Here is a 22,909-nt window from a genome sequence, read left to right on the forward strand (position 1 = left end):
GTGTGTGTGTGTGTGTGTGTGTGTGTGTGTGTGTGTGTGTGTGTGTGTGTGTGTGTGTGTGTGTGTGTGTGTAAGAGCAACACCTTCCACTGTGTGACAAACCCAGTTCAAACTATTTAAGAAAGTTTAGAAAGCATTTTTGTACGATAATATTGTGAATTCTGACAGAATTATCTCAAGTGAACTGAATAAAAACTATACTACTACATACTTTCCTCTGGAAAGTATAACTTTGCACTGCCTTTTGATAAATCAAATTAAGTAAGACGCTATTTCAAATGACCAGACAGTCTTTATAGCTGCCTAAGGTGATGAGGTGCACTTTAAAAATAGGCTCCTCATGTTCTAAAAAAATGAATATAAAATGCTGTCACTAACCTGACTTACCTAACAATAATGTACTAAATGTATTTTTTACCTGGTGGTTTACTGAGGAAAAGTGCCTTCTCTTACATTTTACCCAAGAACCAACAAGTACCGAAGTAGCAGCATGGTTGTTTAGACAGTCAGTGTTACCTGAGGATAGGCGGCGCTGATGGAGGGGACACATGCCGCTGAAACAGGAACAAGCCTCGGCCGAGCGGCCTCGCTGCATGGGAGGAGCCAACGAGCACTGGGGCTTCAGGAACCCTTTAAACAAAGACATGAAGAAAAATAAGAGAAAGAAAGCAAACATAAAGAAGAAAGAGAATAGAAATTACGATAAAACTTTGTCAGTTTACACTGAAATTCATTTTGCATTCCCGAGCAGCTCTGCTCAAAACAATAATTACACATAGTAGTATAAAGATGAAAACACATCAACATCCAAACAAGTTTCATGATATCCTCGGATCCAGATCTGAATTGGCAGTATGCTGATTTTGGTTTAGCAACAGGATAGACTGATGCATAAAAGCCTTCTTGAGCCCGTTGTATCCAAAGGAAGGGACTCTAAATCTGTTATGGCTTCTGATAAACTGGCCTGTTGTGAGCACACAGCCCTTGAATAACAAAAGGCCAACTCAAAATGACAAAGGCAAATGACAAAAATGGGATTTTGCCTTCAGGGGCTCTATGTTTGATGCTCATGGGGTGAAGATTGAGTTCAAAAAATATATTCCCGCCAGCTTCAGGCCACCATCAGACCCAGCCAACCTCTCACATTTAAAGTTCTGTGGCTGACTGGCCCTCACTCCGACCTCCTCACCAGAGCACTGGTCATGTCAGCTCTGTGGCTGTACCCAGGGCCAGGACTCCAGAGTGTGGACAGAGCCGGCAGAATCCTAGGAAAGGCTGGCCTGGAGGAAGGCAAAAAGCGGCCCGTGCAGGGGACTGAGGTTAGCAGCTCTGTTTGGGCAAAATGCCAGATTAGGCCGGGGTGCCTCGAGGGGCTTGACGAGGCCGTCCTACTGTCTGTCTCTGGGGTCATTGGGGTCATTTTCAATAGGGAAGTCATTATCCAGCACAATGAAGCAACTGAGTAAGCTCTACCCCCGCCACACCAGCATTCACTAGTCACTGACAATATCCAGCCAAAAAGGAAGAGCAACAGATAAACCTACAGTAGAAATGTTTCGCTGAAATATTCAACAATGGAGGCGGATGTAAAAAAAAAAAAAGTAAATACACCGGGAAGTTGGAGCCAAATGCACCATAAACTAAACAAGAAATTGCAAATACGTGCCAAACTCCGACCCTGCAACACTAACCCTGACACTGACGGCCTTTTGAAATTCCTGAATATCCCTCTAGATAATGAGACTTAAACTGGCATATAGCTGGCATTTCATTTCATGATTGACACTGAAGCCCCCAGCCAAAGTAGAAACGTCTGTGTCAGCCATTCAGAGGAGGACAGTCTTTATCGACTGGGTAGCTCATGCGGATCTCATTGGCACCGGCACATCTTTGCAAATCCAAACTTTATTCATTCCTCATGAGGACCTTTAGATTTCCAGCAAACATCAAGAGCGGCGGGCGGAGGATCCCCCCCACCCTCCACCCCGTCACTGTGTTCTGAGCCCAGTAAAGCGCCTTTATTTCCACCATGAAAAACATGTCACTCCGGGGAGCTCAGAGAATGACATTTAAAACAGGCAAAGGGATATTGAATTAGTTCCCCATGATCAGCTGTCTGGGCTGCTGATATCTTTGCTTATAAGGTTGTGCATTTGTGAGTGTGTGCCATGTGCCTGTGCAGTTATGTGGATGTGTGAGGAGAGGGGGGATAATGCATCATGCATACTTCAAAGCTTCGATTAGCACTACGGATGAAGCAGGGACTGCACCGGCAATAGCAAACCCAGGCAGACTGGGATCACCCTAAACATAAATTAAATAAAACAGAGTCTCAATCTCATTAAAATCAACGCAAATGTTTCTCCTCGTACACTTTCTCATTGTTTGCTTTCTCAAGTATAACAGAGCTATTGTTCTTATCCAGTGTTGAGAAAATGCAAAGGCATTTGGGAAGTGCAGGAGTAAATGTGACCCCAATTTTGTATTCCACATCACATCTTAAGTAATGGTTGGATGTATGCGTTTGTGTGATTAAGATTACCACAAACACAATTCACATGTTCAACATGTTTTTTTCTTAGTGTCAATTAAGATCATTTCAGTATGATTAGCCAAAATAAGAACATCTCCATCTGTCATCACTCCCAATACAATAATGGTGAAGTCAATTCATTTTGTGTCATGCATGCAAATATATAATATGATCCAGAATGTACACTACAAAAAAAAATAACAATTTCAAAAGTCAAATAATTTATAAATACTGATAAACCATGTATAATTGTAAACTATGAGAGAAATGAAAAGGTATAACTATATAAGTATATAATTACTAACTAATTTCATAGTGCATCTTGCCTTCTTCTCTAAGCTTTTGGATCAATACTCCAGGAACACGGCACATCTTTACCAAACGGACCAATGCTCCAGGAACACGGCTGAAGTATTGGATCAATACTCCAGGAACACGGCACATCTTTACCAAACCGACCAATGCTCCAGGAACACGGTACATCTTTACCAAACGGACCAATGCTCCAGTAACACGGTACATCTTTACCAAACGGACCAATGCTCCAGTAACACAGCACATCTTTACCAAACGGACCAATGCTCCAGGAACACGGCTGAAGTAATGGATCAATAATACAGCAACACGGTACATCTTTACCAAACGAACCAATGCTCCAGGAACACGGCTGAAGTATTGGATCAATACTCCAGGAACACGGTACATCTTTACCAAAACGGACCAATGCTCCAGGAACACGGCACATCTTTACCAAACGGATAAATGCTCCAGGAACAAGGCTGAAGTACCGGATCAATACTCCAAGAACCCGGCACATCTTTACCAAACGGACCAATGCTCAAGGAACACGGCACATCTTTACCAAACGGATAAATGCTCCAGGAACACAGCACATCTTTACCAAACGGATCAATGCTCCAGGAACACGGCACATCTTTACCAAACGGATCAATGCTCCAGGAACACGGCACATTCCTAGTTGTACAATGGGGTTCAAGACCAAACAATGACACATGGTGTAAAGCTCTGAGCAATGTCACTGAACATTAAGGCACTAACATATGAGCCAAGGCTCCCAGTCGAGACAAACTTTTCCAAAATCAGGATTAAACTAAGGAGACAGCAGTAGAAAGCAGAAAAAATAATAACTGCAGTAAGGTTCACACGGACAGAGCAGAGCGATGTCAAAGGTATGGTGTTCCAGCACTTGGGATTTAACGCACCCCTTCCGAAAAAAAACTTTATCCTTTGCATTTTCTTTTTTTTGTGATCAATTAGTATACAGTATACAAGTAGAAATTCAATGATAGTAGAGCCCGATGGATGCATTTTTTTAGCCAATACGAATATTTGGTTATTTAAAAATCAAAATATATATAAATATATATATATTAAACAAAAGAAAATCCAGGAACGCGTTACAAAACATAAACAGATTTCCCCAACATTAGTTATTTAGAATTTCTCACTAAAATAATAAGATAATTTGTTTTGTCACAACGGAACAGAGGAACATCAAAATATAATAAAGTTCTGATAAATAAAATGTACATAAATACAAACGTAAGATATGAAACTTGAAGTCCTTTGAAGAAAAATACATGAACAACAAAACAATCATTTATAAACAATTTTGATGAATCAATATTTGTATTCTTTTAATTTTTTTATGTTTTAAATCAGCCATTATAAATGCCGATTCTGATAGATTGGGAAAGGCCTAATATCGGGCAGCCTCTAAATGATGTGCAGGTTTTAAAACCTCACAAAACAGAACAACCATCTCTAGCCTCCCCAATACATGGTGGCCCCATTACCTACTCTCCAAGAAGTAAAAAAGATACAATGCAAATATAATACAGACATGAAATAAAATTTGTCAAATACATTAATGCTTCTTTAACCAAGGTGTAAACTTCCTCCCATGCTCGTAGAGATTTTGGACTAGCTCCATGTACTCGGGCCACAGATCTCTCTATCATGACTATGTCTAGAAAAGAGTGGGCCCACTGCTGCCACGATAATGTAGGAGGCGGCTACCATCGCAAGGCTAACATTTTCTTTGCTGGAGTGAGACCAGACTATAGTATACACTTATGCAATTCTAAGGAAGAGTCATCATCAAGTTAAAGTAAGGTCGTGACAGTGGGATATTTACTCCAAGCATGTCACTAAAAGTGAGATATAAAAGTCTCCAAAAGGCAAACACATTGGGACATTCCCAAAACATATGTAAAAATGTCCCTGAAACATTAAGTGTACATAGGTGACAAATAGGTGATTGGGGGATTTTCATAGCATGACATGACATTTTCTTGGCATAAGATACATTCTGTGGATAGATTGAAAATGTAGTAATTAGTGATCAGAGTTTTTGGATGTATCCTGTAGATTCTCCTATACTGTGTCCCAACATATCTCCATCTTTTATAGAGGATAGATCCCTACAGCATACACTTTCTACTGATAAAGATATCTTAGGTTCAGAGATAAAATTATACAGTTTTGAAACCATCCCAAATAATTCCTGCATTCCGGGACCCCGTGCACCTTCATAGCAGATATCAACTGCAAATAAAAGAAAAATTACGTGCCAGGCAAATCTTAATCAACTTGTAGATCACTGAAAGCTCGTAAGCCATTGTCGTCATACAAGTCTTGGAAAACATAAACTCCCTTACCCATCCATTGTGGAAAAGAAAATGGTGTTTTGCCAATAAGAAGAGAAAGGTTATGAAGTACAGGAGACTTTGTACACAATTTAAGATTTACTACAACATGTTTCATTACAGAGTGGCAAGTTATGAGCAAAAAGGAAATCAGAGGACCTTTGTGGGTTTTTTTAAAAATATAATTTGCTTTTTCATGTAAATGTAAATACACAGATCTATAAATTACATAACACAAATCAACATCTAACATTCAGTTACCTGACAGTTGTCCAAATGTTAAAGAAAAACTATGGTTTTGAAAAGCATGTACAGGTTTCTTTTTTCCTCTTGACATCATAAATCATTTGCAGTGAAGGGCATTACTTTTCAGGCCTTGAAGTATATGATGAAAGCGCGGCAGCAACTCGGACATGTATGTGCAGGTTCAGGATCTGCTGTCATTAGTGGTGAGGTTGGTACATGTCTTGTCATTAAATCTTTCCGATCACACTGCATCAATCAGTCTTGGCCCGTATACTTTAGCAGGACCTCGATTACTGTAATGTTTGATCTTGCTCTTCACGTCTAAGCAACAAGTATCTCATTGGCTTTAATAACTGTATGATCCAATCTACAAGGGAAAAGCTCAAACACTGCCCCCACCCCCCTCTCCCCCACACTCAGAGCCAATCAGCATTATCCTTACTGGCGATCATGGGGGAGTCACAGCAATGTAAACACGCTGGGGGTTTCCTCATTAAAGATAGGCTGCTAATGAAATCGCATCCAGCATTTACAGCCTTGTGCTAATGAAGGCAAGCCTTTGAGATGTTCCGCTAATGAAAGAAGGGTCTTTTTTTATTGATATAAGGCTAATAAAAGAAAGGCTTAACGACAAGGTTCTAATGAAACAAAGGTGCGTAAATTTGCCGTTATAACAAACCTCACTGATAGGAGCACAACCAGAGTATTTTCATAACAGACTATTCTCATTTGTCAGATTCATCAGTCAAAGTGCTTGCCGACTTTACAAGATCCCACAAACTCGAGTCTTTTGAATGAAATGCACTCAAGCATTTATGAGAGTTTAAGGCATTGCAGCCAAGCTCTCTTTAAGGCTAACGATTGTTCGTGTCCTGCGTTGCCAGGGTGATGGAGCCCAAGGTTAAAGTTCATTGGGCCTTTAATGCATCTCCCAGGTGCAATAAAAAAAAGCTTTTCCCACATGGGTCTCCAGGGGCTAAGGTCCTGGTAGAGTGCGCAGGAGGACGATCCAGCAGAGGAGCCATCAATCGCCACGGTCACCGCCATGAATGCCGTTCACCTTCAGCGGTGTACTGCAGCATGCCTCAAAGCTCCACATAAAGAAAAGAAAACCTGTTCCAAGAGAGTTCTACACTCCCTATACATTGGCCTTGAAAACTCAAGAAGACATCCATTTCACTAGACATTCCGTTTTGTAGGACAGAAGACTTGACAATGAATAAGACTGAATTCAAGATAAATGACGAACATGAGCATTAGAACCATTTTCAAGCAAGAAATCCTTCCATTTGCTTCTCTGTTTAAATCATTGGATGGACTATTTTGGTGGGTTTTGACTGTAGGTCGGACAAAACAAGCAATTCAGAAGGCCTAAAATGATTAATTGCAAACATCACTGAAAGATTGGTCAATGAAGGGTACGTTATCACTACTACGTTAAACACAGAGTGTGTCTGACACATTAAACACAAACACAGAGTGTGTCTGACACAGTGTGTTTAATGCCTTTTTTCCTATGAATGAAAGGCATCAAGAAGGAGACTTAATGATCCACTGATGTTTGCTTTTCTCTAAAGAGAGCTAATCTCATGCAGCACCGTCTCATTACACCAACAATTACCACTCTGACAGAGACTACGTGCTGGAGCAACTCTTCCCGATCTTCACTTCAGCGAGCTCTCTGTCAGTAGCCAAAGAGACACTTTGGGAGCCATCAGCTGATAATCAAACACTTCCCATCTGAGCGCCGCATCCCTCTCTGATCCCGATCATCAGCACGGAAAGCATCCGACCTGCTTCTAAACATATCTGCTCAATCAGCAGACTGTCTTCCCTCCCCTAGATGAGATCCATGTTGAAGGGGAAAAAAGAAAAATTTAAACATGCCTCAGAGCTCTTATTTATCTCAACCGGAACAAAGCCTGAGAAGATCTACCATGACAACAAAGGGAACCTCATAAAGATTACTGGAGGCAATACCTAGATGTTGATCACACTATTGTACTTGAAAATTGACTTATTTTACACACATGTGAATCCTTTTGTTGTTGTTGTTGTTGTTGTTGTTTCTCTGCCTAACTGGATTCATTACACACCTTCTTTTCTTTCAGTTTCAGAAACACGTTTGGTTGAAATTCAAATTGCATTTCTTGTTATGTCAACCCAAACAGGATGCCCCAGTTCTTTGATACAAGGGGCCTATCCACAAACCGGCTTTTCACTGTATCCACTATGGCTGAAAATGATTCCTTGAGTAACCTGAGTAATTTAATTACTAATTATCATTGTCTCATACAATCCATTTGATTATATATACATAAAGCCCACTGTATTTCTGCGTGTATGATTTTTACCGCCACACAACGTGCTTATGGTGTTTTGTAGGTGACTTGACCGACAGCATGGGTTACCAAATGGAGGAAGAGAGAAAAAACAGCCAGTGGCGAGGAAGAGACAGGCCAGAGAAAATGACCAGAAAGTGTCCAGAGTTTGGGATCAATTCAAGGCGTAACGAAACAAAAACTGCCGTACCATGTGTAAAGCCAAACTAGCTTACTGCACAATAACAGCAAAACGTCAATGCTTTACACACCTGGCGTTACACACCCAGTCCAAAGAGCAGTCCTGACACAGGCTAACGTTATCAAATAATGTAAATCAAAATGAGTGTTAGTTGAGACGAGAGCTCCCCCGCTCATGAGGATGAGGGAGCTCCCACACTGCAATGACACATAGCTGGGGAGCTAAATGGGTTTGTTGTTTATTTTAAGAGACCTCTCTTACCTTATCTTTTGTATGGTTATTTAATCTAATTTGTCACGTGAAATCATATAATAGTGAATTGTAATCCTGTCTCTTGAATTTGTGCATTTACAATATACATTATGTGTATCATATTGTAATTAATGCAATAATAAACATTTATATGTGTACAATGGGGGGATGAGGTCTTACTCAGTGTCCTCTTTTAGGATTCTAGGGGCCTGAGGTTAGAAGCTCCTCCTGAGCCTCTCACTGCTGCTGCATCCTGTACCGTCTTCCTGACTTCAGCAGGCTGTTCCTGGTTTGGTTCCAGGTGGTTTGGAGCTTGAATGAATGACTCAACGCAGCGCCTGGTGTAAATATCCTTTAAACAGCTTTGTAAAAAGCCTATAGTTTGTTTAGTTCAACAAACCATGATTTACATTTGCTTTTTACAACTAAGCAAAGGTATGGGGCGCCCTGGCAGCTCACCTGGTTGAGACTTCGCCCCAGAAACAGATACCCATGAAGACCTTGTCTGGAAGACATAACTCTCAGGTTCAGCCACAACAAACCACACGACTTGTGCCAAAAGTTACTTTCACAAAATGACGAGGAAGTTGATGCTATGAGTAGTACTCACTTAACTGGAAAACACAAAAGTGACTAAAATCTGCAACTTGCATTCATTTCTCAAACTGCGAGTCACACAACCAACTGCTGTTTGAGGTCTGGGCTGGCAATAAAAGGTTAACTGGACAGCTTTATTGAATGACTTATTAAGCCACTGCGTTCGCAAGACCTAAACTGAGGCGCTTTTGAAATGAACAAGAGCACCTTTCTGTAACGGCTCTTTAAAAAAAAAAAAACTTGCCTTCCTACTTTGTCTGAAATTGAGTCTGCATTTCACACAGTCTCAGGATAATGAAAGTGGCAGTTGCCTTGGTGTAGCATCTGAAGCTGCAAGGCATCTGGAGAAAAGGTAGAGCTGACAAAGATGACCTTTGTAAAACCACGACTTTAGGAATGGTATTATTGAGCAGCACATGTCTATCTCCAAACCTTAGGCAGTCTTAAAACTCTTTCCAAAAAGACTTCAGACTTTACTCAAAGACTTAGAAAAAGTAAATGCAAATTCACTAATTTGAATTTAAATCCCAGTTAAAATAAAATGGTAAATTATTTAGATTTAAATCAGGATTTCATTTATTTATTGAAAATGTATAATACCTTGAGCAACATAAAGGTTAGGGAAACAGCGTGTGAAAAGTAGCATAGATTAGGGCTGTACGATATGAGGAAACGTATTCAGCACAATATTCTGCTAAAACATCAAATTGCCTGTTGAATTTCAAACAAATGAAAGGAAATTGTTGCCAACATTATTTTAGTGAACAAACGGAACATCGAATTGAATATTTAAAAAGGCACCACTAAAAAAGAATGACATTTTAAAGTGCAGTTTCCTACTGACATTTTCTTTTAGCTAACATTTTCACAGCCTTTTGCAATGTGTATACTGCGGCAGTTGATTTTGAGATGACAATAAAAAAACATATACTGTGCATAGACATTGGGCATAGACATTTTGTTGAATAGCAGCAAAACAGGCAATACACTTTGATAACTATAAATGGTTCCACAAACCATCATCTCAACTAAATTTGGCCTTTGTTTGATACATATTTCGGTAGGTATTTGACATATAGTATGTGCCTCTCAGTTTGAAAACATATATCATGTTATTGCTGCTTCTCCACTGCTCTGGTTGACACTGGGGTTATGACTACTTTCACAGAGCCAGACATAATTCTGTCACCTTGTAAAGAGAACACACGTCTGGATACAACTACTGAAGTTGAAAGTGTGGTTGTGGTTGCGGCAAACATCCGCCACTGACAAAGAATTTCTAGTGTGAATAACCAACCCCACCACCTCCATGAGTCACTGGATAGGTTGGTGTAGACAATGTAATCTTAGTTTGATTACTTTGCCTTCCTACACATACCTTTATGCCAAAACAAAAACTCGACTGCTTCCAGACATACACCTGCAAACATAACGCCTGCAAAGTAGAGTTGAATAAAAACAGGAGGACTCAGTATTGAATGACAGATGGATGCCTGTGACTCAGGTTCACCTGTCCCACAGAGATGTATGCACTGTATTAAACACTACGCAGTGCCGGGGTAAGCTTAGACGACTCCGGATGATTTGTAACAGCCATTTGTCTCACTTGCTGTGATGTGATAAAGCCAAAGGCAGGCCACTGGTGAGCAGCCACAGACAGATGGGGCGGGGGGGTTGCCGGTTCAAAGACTGCTTGTGCACGTCAGAACCTTTCTCCGGGGCAAATAGGGGGACAAGGGCCTCACTGCAGCCGAGCAGCCGGAGAAGCTCCTTAGGCAAACCTCTCTAATCAAATTTGTGTGATTGGACTCAGAAAGAGCTGCGAGGGTAAAAGAGGCTCCCTTTCACCCGGGAACAGACACAAAGAAGCATTTAAAAATCTACTATCCCTCTGCTGATCTTGACAGTAGCCGTTCACATGACAGACTGTCTGCCCATGCCAACAGCCCCTGGCACAGCGCACACTGGCCTATTCTCAGCTGCCGGAATATCACCCTCAGAAAAGGGAGAGATAAAACTTTGGTTTATGCCCTTCCTCTAATGCATTGCGGGTGGCAATGCCTCCGATATTTTGTACGATTCACCACGGAGCGCACTGCTTCAAACAAGCATCAAAACTGCTATTTTTTAGCCTTGATTAAGAGTTGCAATCCGATATGGTTCCGGTCTTAGTTCACGGCCTTAATTTTACTAGATTGAAGCTGACGTTTTAAAATGATCAAAGAGTATTACATCCAGCAACTGATGTTGAAATAAAGCTTCATTGGTATGGTGAATGAATAGTATGTGAGGGGGGAATCTAATGCATCACCAGCAGTGCAGAGGAGCTCAGAGGCAGAGAGTGAGGTGTGGTACAGCGTGGCGACCTGTGCCCCGCTCGCAGGCTGCCGAAGTCCTGTAGGAAGGTCCCAGAGCAAGCTTCCTGTTAGCCTGCTAAATTGGCTCCACACGCCCACTCTTCCGCTCCCTACAGGAGCACAGTCTCCCATTAACCTCCTCCTGCTGCCTCAGCCTAGTACATCTTGAATCGACATACTGCGGATGTAAATATGTCCAAAACAACCAAGGACAAAACAGGAGGAAGGACTGCCACCCACGTCTTCTGTTCTCCTCTTCCGAACAATTTGTCCTATAACTCTGACCCAGATTCACCAATGAAGGCCAACTTGTCTTTGTTGTTGTAGTAAGGCCTTCTGCACATGCTGTCTCACACAAGCCGACATGTACAAAAGCTCAAATTCGGACCCACTTCACTACACTAAAACATCTAGGCGTTTTTTTTCTTCTACGTACTTTCCACTTTTAGAGTGTGGTCTAGACCTACTCAAAAACCTACTCTAAAGTATCTCGAAATAACTTTTGTTATGATTTAATACTATAAATCAAATTGAATTATGGAAGAAATGCAGGGCTTTACCTGTACTTTTAAAATGTTTGGTTATTTAAGAAATACATAACATTGCATTGTTAAGAAAATCCAAAATCTTCAGTTTTCAATTGTTAGTGATACAAACAGAGAGAAGCAGCAGATCCTCACATAAAGTGCTTTGAAAATATAAAAAAGTAATTCCTATGTTTTTAGACAAATGGAAATACAGCTGCATTTTAAAACTTTGATTAAAAGACCACATATGCATATCCTGGGAAACTGTGAGCTGAGTTAAGTGAAACGTTTGTATTGAGTGGCACATAATTTAAAACCTGCATTAAAAACATCTGGAGCCACAGCTGCTGTGCATGGACGTGTATACACTGAAAACCAGGCCGACAATGAAAACACCCAAATTCACAATACAGTCAAATAAGAATTACAAAGGACAGACAACTCATCGGACAGTTATAAAAACAGGGATTAAGGGCACTCTTTGGCTAAAATGTCTCTTTAAATTGGACACATTATTTTATGGATGGGGGATTTTAAAACAAGTGATGTTGCTTCCAGCCTGTTGACTGCAAAGCTCCATTAGGGAGTCCACTCCAGAAGGGAAAACTATTGAAATAATCCTTTCCAGGATTTGGAATCTGCAGCAAATTGGTTGTAAAGTGCACACCTCCAATTCAGTATCACCATATGACTTTGAGCCAGGCTGGACTGCAAAGGACTTGGACAGTAAAACGGAGCTTACAGAACAAAGTGAAGTTCTGGAATGAAGAAGCGGGCCAAAATAAAGAATGGAGAAAACAAGGCTCTCTCACTGAGTAAACCTTTGAGTATCAACGTCGCAGGTCCCGTATCAATGACCTGGCTTTAGACTGCTGTGCCTTGAGAAGAAGCCGTCTTTTACTTCTTCTAAAAATAAACATACGTCGACCTGGCATCCAAGCTAAATGTTGGTGAAGGAAGTTCAGCAATACAAGACTTTACATTCACTTCTTAATTTTTTTACCATGCACTGTATTTATTTGACCAGTGTGTTATAGACTGAAGCAAGTTTTATAAATATGAGAAAAAGTAAACACACTGTTACATAAACTTCTGTCCATAAACATATTTAAAGAAATAACCGAGAAAATGACATTGATTTTTCCCAAACTTAATATCTGAGGTAGTTTCAGAAAAGCAAAGGCCGAAGTAATCCAAGAGTCATTAGCACAGACTTGAGAAGATCCAGGAAATCTCTGGCTACGAATCTCAACTTGCACTTTGGCTCCTTATGAATGTAAAATTATGCAATGCATCTGAAAAAAGGAGCTGAGCTTTAAAGTCAGCAGTAAAATAATTACTCTCAACTGTGCCAATCCTGCAAAAAGGTTCATGATAACAGACCTTCGCCTTTCGTTTGTGTCTTACCTTCAAAACCTCTACAGGACTGATTATATAAATCAATCTTGTATAATCATTTCTTTTGGATAACCATTCAAAGGGAAAATATACTTACTCCTCCATGATAATGTAGGTGTCCAGCCTTGAGCTGTGAAGAGAATACCTTGCTTCCAATGCTAGTTTATGATTCATGATGTGTTCTGTTTGCCACAGTTTAATAATCTGGATTCCGAGATAATTTTTGTTATGATTTGATACTATAAATAGAACTGAACTGAATTTAAATATGGTGACGTAGACAATAGCTTGTATGTACGGTTTACAAATAGTAAATCCCCCACATGTGGAGTGTACAGTGCTCTCTGGTAGATTGAGACAGCTGAGGCCAAGGCTTGTAATGGGTCACAGTATTATTACAAAGCCTGAGTGATCTCTTGTGCTTTTCAGGAATGGATACATGCCACGCATTCCAAGTGGCAACCAAATCTTTACACCTGGGACTGTGCCAAGCAGGCTGCAGCAGCTCCTGCAGGGACATCCATTCAGCTATGTACCTACCATCTATCATGTTCTCAGATCCAAAGGCCATACTTTGCAAAGCACCAAAAAAAATCTACCACTCTTTGCTTTTGTTTCTATGTGCATATGTGATAGCAACATTTAGCTGAAGATAATTGCTTGGGTCTTTTGCCAGGTAAAATCTGCCAGGCAGATCTTTCTGCAAGGTACATTTTAAAGTGAAGCTGGATGTAGCATCACAAGTCCTAAACACATATAAGGTGAGGTAGTACTCTCAAATACACACACACACACACACACACACACACACAAACGACTATATAATTTCTCCTCTCCTCGGATTCAAGAAAAGTACATTCCTTTAACTTGCCAGGAAATTAATCAAGTATTAAAAGAAGTAATGTGATGTCTGAGTCAGATGGCTACATTTATGAAAAAGAGGACAGCTTTTGAGATTAGAGCACTTTATTTTTTTGGAAGGTGACTATGCAACTTAAGTCTTGGGATACAGTTTTAGCACTGATTTGCCCTGTTAGCATATGTGAATTGTCAGTGGATTATCCATATGTATTAGGATTCCCACTGCACAAACAGTAGAAAATAAAAGAGGGCAATAAGAAGTTGGTCTACGCTCTGAAACACCAGAGCAGGGTCCGACACTGGCCCACAAAATGAAATGTGCAACACACAATTAAATTATCTATGTATCTTCATACCTATCACTTTGTATTTTATTCACGGGAAGATTCAAGATGAAAGCCGCACAACAAAAGCCGCACTGGCACTAAACCAAGAACAACAGTATTCATCTTGAATTGCATCGCAGTTGAGAAAGGATTCTGCATAACTGTCTCATGGGTAAAACACTTGAGGATGCCAAGGAGGACAGATGACTCACATCTTCAGTAATAACACATTATTCTGCTGCAATAATGTAAGTGAGTGTCACCTCCTCTATACAATGACCATAGACATGACAGATATCTCTATTTTCCCAAACTGGTTTGTCTTCAGTACATAATCAAGGACAGAGTTATTGGGTAACTGGTTAGAGATATTAGACCAAGAGGAAAAAAAACAAACCCATGGATCAGTCATAAAAAAGGAACAGAAATACAGACAGGGAGGGAAAAGGAGGGGGGCGGGGCAGACAAGAGTGAAAGAGTAATGGAGGAAGAAGAGGAGAGCAGGGGAGACTGTGGGAGAAAGAGAGTGAGAAAGAGAATGAAAGGGAGAAAAAAAAGGAGAGACGGGCAGAGGGAGGCAGACAGAACTAGGTCAAGTCACATGACTGGGATCGACTGCAGGCAGGATTAAATATCCTACAGCATGTGGTCATTTACACAACAAATGTACTTCTCATTTTATAAATGATTTCTCTTCCACAGGGTGTGGGGTGGGGGTGGGGGGGTGGGGGGGATGAGGCTCAGCATAGCGAGTGCGATGCTACGCTGCATTCTGGTTGGAAGCAAAGCTTTTCAGTGGGCACAAAGACGCAGCAGTAAAGACTGGAGCGAGCCGTTCCCTCTGAGCCAGGAAACAAAGCCGGAGCCCAAGATAGCATGAAAATGATCATAACAGGAGGGAACACGGTTCCAGAATATGAGATTGCTTCATTGTGACAGGCTAATGGCTGTATCATACACTGTCCATTATCCTGAGGGAAAGAGAGGGACAAGGAAATGTTCGTAAAAACAAAACAAAGATGTCACATGCTCTAACTCCTTACAAAGGGACCGCAAAACTGGGTTTTAAAGTCTGGAGAGTAGGGCCGCATGACTATATTTTCTGATGTTGGTCTCACAATATCTCAGATGATATGTAAATTAATGTTTAATGCAATGAACCATCCGCTGCTTTGCATATTATGAGACAAAAGTTGTCAAATGTGGTATTATTCATTTGGACTATTTTGTAAGAGAACAACAATATTCCACTTAAACTATGCTGATTTTGAAGCAGTTATTCTTTAGATTTGCTAAATGGTCTTTAAAACCTCAAAGTATGTTTGTTTTTGTTAAGCTCTCTGTGAAAATATGGCGCCAGCCGGGTTTCACAACCGTGGTCTGTTGCACTTTTGATGACATAAGACAATATGTAACTTTGCTGCCAAGTGCTTGCAAGTGACAGTGGATCAAGAAGCACACACAAAGAGGTCACCGCATTGCTTCAATCATTTCATCTTTCAGTGTTAACATTGCTTCAATCATTTCATCTTTCAGTGTTAACAAAAAACTTGTTTGTGCAGTAATACAATGTTGTGCTAGTCCAGCGATCATGTATAAGAGTCAACTACAACACTCAAGAGTTCATATTTGACTTCCCATTAATTTAAAAAGATAAAATAGGTGAAGCTTTTAAATGGTATAAACTGGCTTACAACGCGTTGAATGGTGACGCTGAATGCACTCTTATTGTGACCCAAAGTCTGTCTGAGTGGAATATCAAATGAGTGACTGAGATGGATGCAGCATAATGCAGGGTGACATGTCATGAGAAGCAAAATGCCACTAGTACCCCATCCCCACCCTCCCGGCTCTCACCCACCTATCCCGTTCCTCCCAGAGAGGAAACTATAGCTGCCAATCCCGCAGAAGACTACAGGCTGAACTAGTCATAAGCTCAGTCAATCCACTAAATTCCTGTGTTGAATTTGTGAATTTTTGGCTAAAGATGTCTAATTTCCTTCCATCTATCTTGTTGACACAACCACTAAGCTTAATGCAAATGAATGTGTAATGATATCACAAATATGCAAATTGCATATGATGTCATCTTTCTCCCCCTCACAAATTGCTTTCTAATCTGTGGGAAACACTGGACTGTGTGTGTGTGATGGTGAATATGTGTGTGTGTGTGTGTGTGTGTGTGTGTGTGTGTGTGTGTGTGTGTGTGTGTGTGTGTGTGTGTGTGATGGTGAGAGTGCTGGGCCCTGGGCTAGCTATTGCTCTAACAATTCCAAATTTCCTGCACAATTAATTGTCTCAGAAGTAATTGCGATTGACAATGAAATGGTCTCTTTTAGTTATGTATAAACATATATATGTATTTATTTGTGTATTACATTTCAAACAAATTAAAGTTTTGAATGAACTCCACTCAGTTCAAAACATTTAATAGTCTCACTTTACAATATATTTACCAATAAAATATCATTTCCTTATAATTGAATAAATATATCTGGAAAACATAACTTTTCAACCTAGCGGCTTTTCAAGGGAATGTGGTCACTTGGAATGGAATTGCTTAATGTTTACACAGGTCTACCACTACCACGAGTGTAAGATTTATGACCATTTTGTTGCCTCATATGTAAACAAGCATTTCACTTGATATTTATTAGTGGCATTTATGAGGTAAATTTACTGAGTAAATGATTTGGTTAACATTAGAAGATTTATTTGAAGTTGTAACGTGTTGACCTGGAGTGAGAGTACAAGCCCCCGGGTGCATACAAACCGAAACCAAACTACAGCAATAAAAATCAGGTTTATTTTGATACTGTAGCGAGGTCCAGGTTGAGAGGTGTGGCACCTATTGAGGGCGCGCTGCGTGCTCCTTCTGCTGAAATGTCAACCGTGACATCACCGCATGTTTACCTGCCAGATGCCGCGCGACGCAATGAGCCAGCGAAGCATAAGATGCTCCAAAAATACTGAATCTGCCTTCCAGGGTAAAAACTCTTATCTCATGAAACAATTAAAAACCAAGAGAGACAGACTGTCAGATCGGTTTAGAGCTGAGCAATGGTGCATCCGCTCCAAAAAATAAAAGATTGGGGTCTTAAACAGGAAAGTTCATTTGGCTCAAGGGACAGGCAAGAGGACGAGCCAGAGTAAGGTCATTCTGCAGAGCTGCACGGAGAAGTCTGCGCACACGATGACCTAGGGACACATGGGGTGCTTCGCAGGTCAGCACGGTGTAAAAGTCAAATCTATTACACCGCCCTCTGGCTCTCAAATTCCCATTTTAAAGGAAGAAACATCCCAACTATCATAATCTAAAAATAATTTGTGCAAAGCCTGGCGGTCAAATACAGCTTTCTAAGAATGCTAATATTAATATACCTGCATGCTTTTGGATTAAATCGTGTACGAGTCCATTATTGTATATGTATCTACTAAGGGGCTGACACAATGTATTAATAAATCAGTTGACAAAAAATGAATCAACAATTTCACAGAAGAAAAGAAGAAAATTGCATTTCCTGGAGGAAATGCGTGGGAATGCTGAACAGCTGAATTGCTAAAGCTAAACTTGATAAATAGTTTAAATCCATGAGAAGAAATTGAAATATGGAGAATACTTTAAAAAGTAGGAATGGTTTTAATTAAGTTGAATAACACCACTAAAGGTAAAAAAAAATATTGAAATGCTAAAGCTAAACTGCTTAAGCTTATTATTTAAAAAAAAGTCCCATCATCTGCTAAAAGAGCTGAAGATTGTAAAAGTTGAACGATTTTAATATCTGAACGCATGCAGAAGATACGGACGACCCAAAAATGCACAGAAGACAAAATAATAAACAAAAAAATGAAATGTTAAACAGGATGTAAAGCTTAAATCAGTAGGAAGAAGTTGAAAAAGTAGGAATGGTTTTAATTAAGTTGAATAACACCACTAATGTAAAAAAGGTTTTTAATGCTAAACTGGATTGCTGGTTAAAATGTGTAAGAAGAAGGTAAAGTTGTAAGAACTGTGGAAAAGTGATAATTGTTCTGATTAATATAAATGTCTTGAATATTAGCTATAGAGTATGAAAGTTGTAGGTGTGAGCAACATACGTTTGGCACATCGTGGCACCACAGTGCTAAACGCCTGCAGACGGCAGCTCTTCTATTCTCCCTGCCTGTTTAAAAATGAGTCGTACAGACACGAAAAACTTTCCGTTGCTATATATATATATGCTATATATGAGATATATATCTCAGAGGTAACACACTAGGGGTTAAGTGTCTTCCTCGGAGGTAACTCAATGGGGTTCGAACCCGGCTCTCCCACACACAAGACATTTCCACTGCGCCATCGCCGCCCAATAGACAGCAGGTGTTCCTTGAGCCCTAATCAAGTCTGTCTTTGATCTTTGATTGACACACCTGCTTAAAGATAAACATGGTCATATGTGAGTGCGCATGTGTACTATGTGCGTGTGCATCGGGCATACCCTTTGTGAACGTATCAATATAAAGCTATATGGATAAACAGAGAGACAGACAGAGAGAGAGACAAAGAAACAGACAGACAGAATAATAAAATGTTTAAGAAGAATGGTTGTGTGTGTGCATGGTCCTGTGTGCGCGCATGTGTGTATAAGTGTGCCAATGTGTTGTTTTTTTTTATTTTCTGTTTTCTATCACGTACACTGAATATTTGGGGGGTTTTGGACTAATGGTCGGACACAACAAGACGTTTGAAGACATCTCCTTGGGCTGTGAAAAACTATAAGGAGCGTTTTCTGCTATGTTTGGCAGCTCTAGTGTCAACTCTGATTTCTTATTGAGTCTGTTTTAGTTGAAATGATTCTTGAATGTGAAGAATCATTTCAACTATCATTTTCACTGTTTACAGTTCTCTTTTTTTAGAGGAGTGGATTTGGTTTATACCCCCCCCCCCCCACACACACACACACACACACACATACATTTATAAGTTGGTGTGCTCCCTTCTGCACAAAGACACTTGCCGCCATCACCTACAGTAATAAATATCAGCACAAAGGGTCCTTTGCTGCCCCCCCTCTCTCTCCCCCTGCCTTGTCTGTCTCTCTCCAAGCTAGTACTGTCCAATAAATCACAAATGTCAAAGTAATATCTTTATATCAGCACAGGGAAATAGAAAATCTGGAAAGAAACACAAGTAAAATGCAAATGGTACACCAGACAAAAAGTAATGGTTAAACTACAGCGTATTTCTGCTATTTTTGCTAATTCAACCGTCAGCTCTATTTTTGAATTGTTTTATCAGCTTTTCAGGTTCATTTGAAATATATAAAGTAAATGTATGAACATACATTATATACACATAGGTATAAATAATAAACATAAGTCATTGTTACATGCCAGACCCAATTGATGTGCACACATACTAGCACACATCCTCATTGTATAAACAGTATACACAGGTGTGCTCAGAAGTTTATGAACCCATCCTAAAGTTGACTAAAAAGTCTAACAAAAACAAATCTTTTGGAAATTGATCGTAATGCCTTAATTAAAAAAAAAACATCCTTTAAGGACACCATTTTTTTTTGTCAATGAATAATGTAATGTTAATAAATAAATGTTCTTCCTTAAAATACAAGGGGCATAAGTATACTGTACATAATGTTACATTTCCATAGAGGCATCAGATTATTATTGTTAAAGGCCAGTTATTTCATCCTGATAAAGTTCCCTTGGTCAGACTGCATCATCAGCATTCCTAGAGGAGTCCAACTTGTCAGTCCAGCCATGCAGAAAGATGTAGGCCAACTGCATGGGGAAAAAAAAAAAAATCTGCTTTGTGTCCTCATAGAAAGAGAGATGATTGACCAACTGAAACGGCACGTTTTCCTCCTTCCTACTTAGATACAGGGACAATGAAGGAAGCTAGATAGGAAACTTGTAAATGGTTGGCGTTTCTGCTTGACAAATAGTGTTCAATCAATAGAAGAAAATAAAAAGTTATCGATTCAATACTATCTGCATTGTATTCCTTGGATTGCTACCTTCATCTTTCGCCGTTTCTCTTGCTCACTGTCATCCATCCTACTTCTGACTTTCTACCCCTCCTTCTCCCATTCCTCTCAACCCATCCTCCTTAATTTCCCTGTTTCTCTCTCTGATCACTGCCCTGCTCCTGGCTGTGCGCTCTGTATCTCTCAGGGGGGCCCGGCATTAGTAAGCCCATCAGAGGGAGACTGTGATGCCTCTCTTTTGATCAGCGCAGTGGCCACATTAGCATGTACATCTGCGCTCTGCTGCTCTCCCCTTTGCTCCAAGTATGTTACCTGCGAGCCGGCGCCCCCAACCCACCAGAAGCCTCACCCAGGTAAGACGAAAGGCGCTCCGAGACTGCTTGAATTGTAATCGCTAATGAACACTGGCACGCTCCGCCACTGATGAGAGGAGAGAGAACCACGCTTATGATCTTACTGCAGAGACGGTCAAAAGCCTTGCAGTACATCTGTACGGTGAGGGCACCGTAGCTGAACGCAACGCGGTGCACTCTGTGGAACCTGAGTAATACAAATCTACTGACTGTGTCGATTCAGTTCTGAGACTTTCTTATCCCTCTTGGGGCTTTATTTCTCAAAGGGAGGCTCACAAACACACTCTTTGTACGTGCTTTTCAGTGACAACAAACTAAGACATGAAAAAGCTACATTTCTTTTTGAAATCACACAAAGGTAGTCAGTCTGTGTTTTAATCATAATATTCAGTGGCATCTTTCATGTTATACCACAAACACGTGTGTCAGTTCTGGTGAAAAACAACAACAAAGGGAGGTTATTTGTCAGGCTATAATTCAAAGTCTTCTGTCTGAAGACAGTAGAGGAATTCTTGATATTGTTGTTACTGTTTTTATAAGGGGTTGGGTTTGGCCCAGGCCTGTACTAGGTCTTGGTCCACAGCCGGGTGCCCTCTCACTTTTGTGCCACTTAATTAGCCCAGCCACAAAGGGGAGTTGGTCACATGGGCCCAATTTGGCCCACTATAAAATCTGCCAGGGGCTCAACATGCATTACTACAGGAGTATTTACGTGTCTGCCTCACAAGGGTAAGAGACTTTGAAGATGCAGAAAACAGGACCGAAGAGAACAAGGGAAAAGACGGAGAAAAAAATAAATGAAATGAAAGGAGGGGACCCTTAAATTCCAGGGAATTTTTCCAGATGTTGCGCAAATTTTTTTGCTGAGGCAATCCAGATGTGCTCACACTGTTTATTTCCTCCTTAGGCTTGCTGTTCTAGGGGCTTTTCTTTCTTCCCTTTTTCTTTTGCTCTCTCTTTCGCTTTCTACAACCCCTCTACCTCCTACGCCTCAACCCCCCTCCTCCGATTCCACATCAGTGTTCCCTGATAGAGTCTTTTAAGTGAGGGCTTTAATAGCCCCCAGGGCACCTTAGCATCCACTAGGATCCTGTAATAAACATACACTCATTCTCTACAACCTGAGTGTGTGTGTGTGTGTGTGTGTGTGTGTGTGTGTGTGTGTGTGTGTGTGTGTGTGTGTGTGTTTTAGAGCGAGGGAGATTAGGTGCCTTGTTTTATCGCTCTTTGGATCAATTAACAACTAACTGTGTTACTAACAATAGCTGCACTGATGCAATGAGAAAAAAGAACGAAGCCCTGCACACAGTGAAGTTAGTCCTAAATGAAAACAACATGCTTCCTGCTTCCTTTTTTGCAAGCCTCCACAATGATTCAGTTTTGTTTCCACGCTTTCCATCACTTCTCCTCACCTCTCCCACAGAGCCTGACCCAGCCACAACCCCTGACCCTCCCTCTCCCAGACAGCGCTCTGATTCCCAGCTGCTTCGCTCTACACAGCTCCACATACACCACGTCAGGAATCAGTGAGTCGGGTCCCCCCCCACCCACCACCACTGGTTCAGAACATACACGTTTGTATCATCAGCTAGTCATGCACATGGTAGCATACATGTGCAAGCGTGCACACTTTAAGACATATGCAACATGTCCAAGCACACACACACACACACACACACACACACACACACACACACACAGTCCTTCTGATACTCAAACAAGCCTAACCTTGCTGAAACAATTAGTGGATAAAGCATTCATTTCAACGTCAACATTTATTTTTGATAATCAAATGACTGCTTGAGTTATGTTTCAGGCAAAAATACCAGAAATGTAACTTTACAAACTTCTCAGCTATGGTAATGTGCAGCTTTTTGGTTTTATGTAAACTGAAAATCACACAAAGAAACAAATCTGAAGACGTCACCTTGGCCTCAGATTGTTTTGTTGGGCTTGCATCTAATAGACTAAATGGGTAACCTGATTCATAGAAAAAAAAAGAACCGTTATAATACAAATACATAAAGCTTCACAGCTGCACACAATCCGGCCAATAACAATCCTGTCCCGCCAGCAACTCAACGCTCTGATTTGTCCCGTTTAATCTGCAGCCTTCTCTTGTTTCGCATTCTGGGCTGAAACAGAAGAAAGCATCCTAAATGTGACACTTGAACTTGTCAGAGCCGTTTTTCAGGCAACTGTCAGCACTTTGGTATGCAGAACGTTGATGACAAAGACATGACCAGCACCTGCATGCCTGCCTGTCTCTGGCTGTCT

The 22,909-nt window shown here is 40.6% G+C and overlaps 1 protein-coding gene and 1 long non-coding RNA gene across 5 annotated transcripts in view; one reads left to right on the forward strand and one right to left on the reverse strand.

The window, feature by feature from the left end:
* LOC117958931 overlaps nt 1-17,911 on the forward strand; it is a 27,191-nt gene extending 9,280 nt beyond the window's left edge. The window contains exons 2-4 of the long non-coding RNA XR_004659824.1: nt 5,258-5,263; nt 16,101-16,116; nt 17,798-17,911. This is a non-coding gene — a long non-coding RNA (uncharacterized LOC117958931). The remainder of the gene's footprint in view (nt 1-5,257; nt 5,264-16,100; nt 16,117-17,797) is intronic.
* The window catches only part of rxraa (retinoid X receptor, alpha a), a 115,271-nt gene that overhangs the window by 78,936 nt on the left and 13,426 nt on the right, over nt 1-22,909 (reverse strand). For all 4 annotated transcript variants that reach the window (XM_034895695.1, XM_034895694.1, XM_034895698.1 and 1 more), the window contains exon 2: nt 517-630. In XM_034895695.1, the coding sequence (XP_034751586.1) occupies nt 517-630 (114 nt within the window). The remainder of the gene's footprint in view (nt 1-516; nt 631-22,909) is intronic.

This window comes from Etheostoma cragini, chromosome 16 (genome assembly GCF_013103735.1).
Source record: "Etheostoma cragini isolate CJK2018 chromosome 16, CSU_Ecrag_1.0, whole genome shotgun sequence".
Taxonomy (NCBI): Eukaryota; Metazoa; Chordata; class Actinopteri; order Perciformes; family Percidae; genus Etheostoma; species Etheostoma cragini.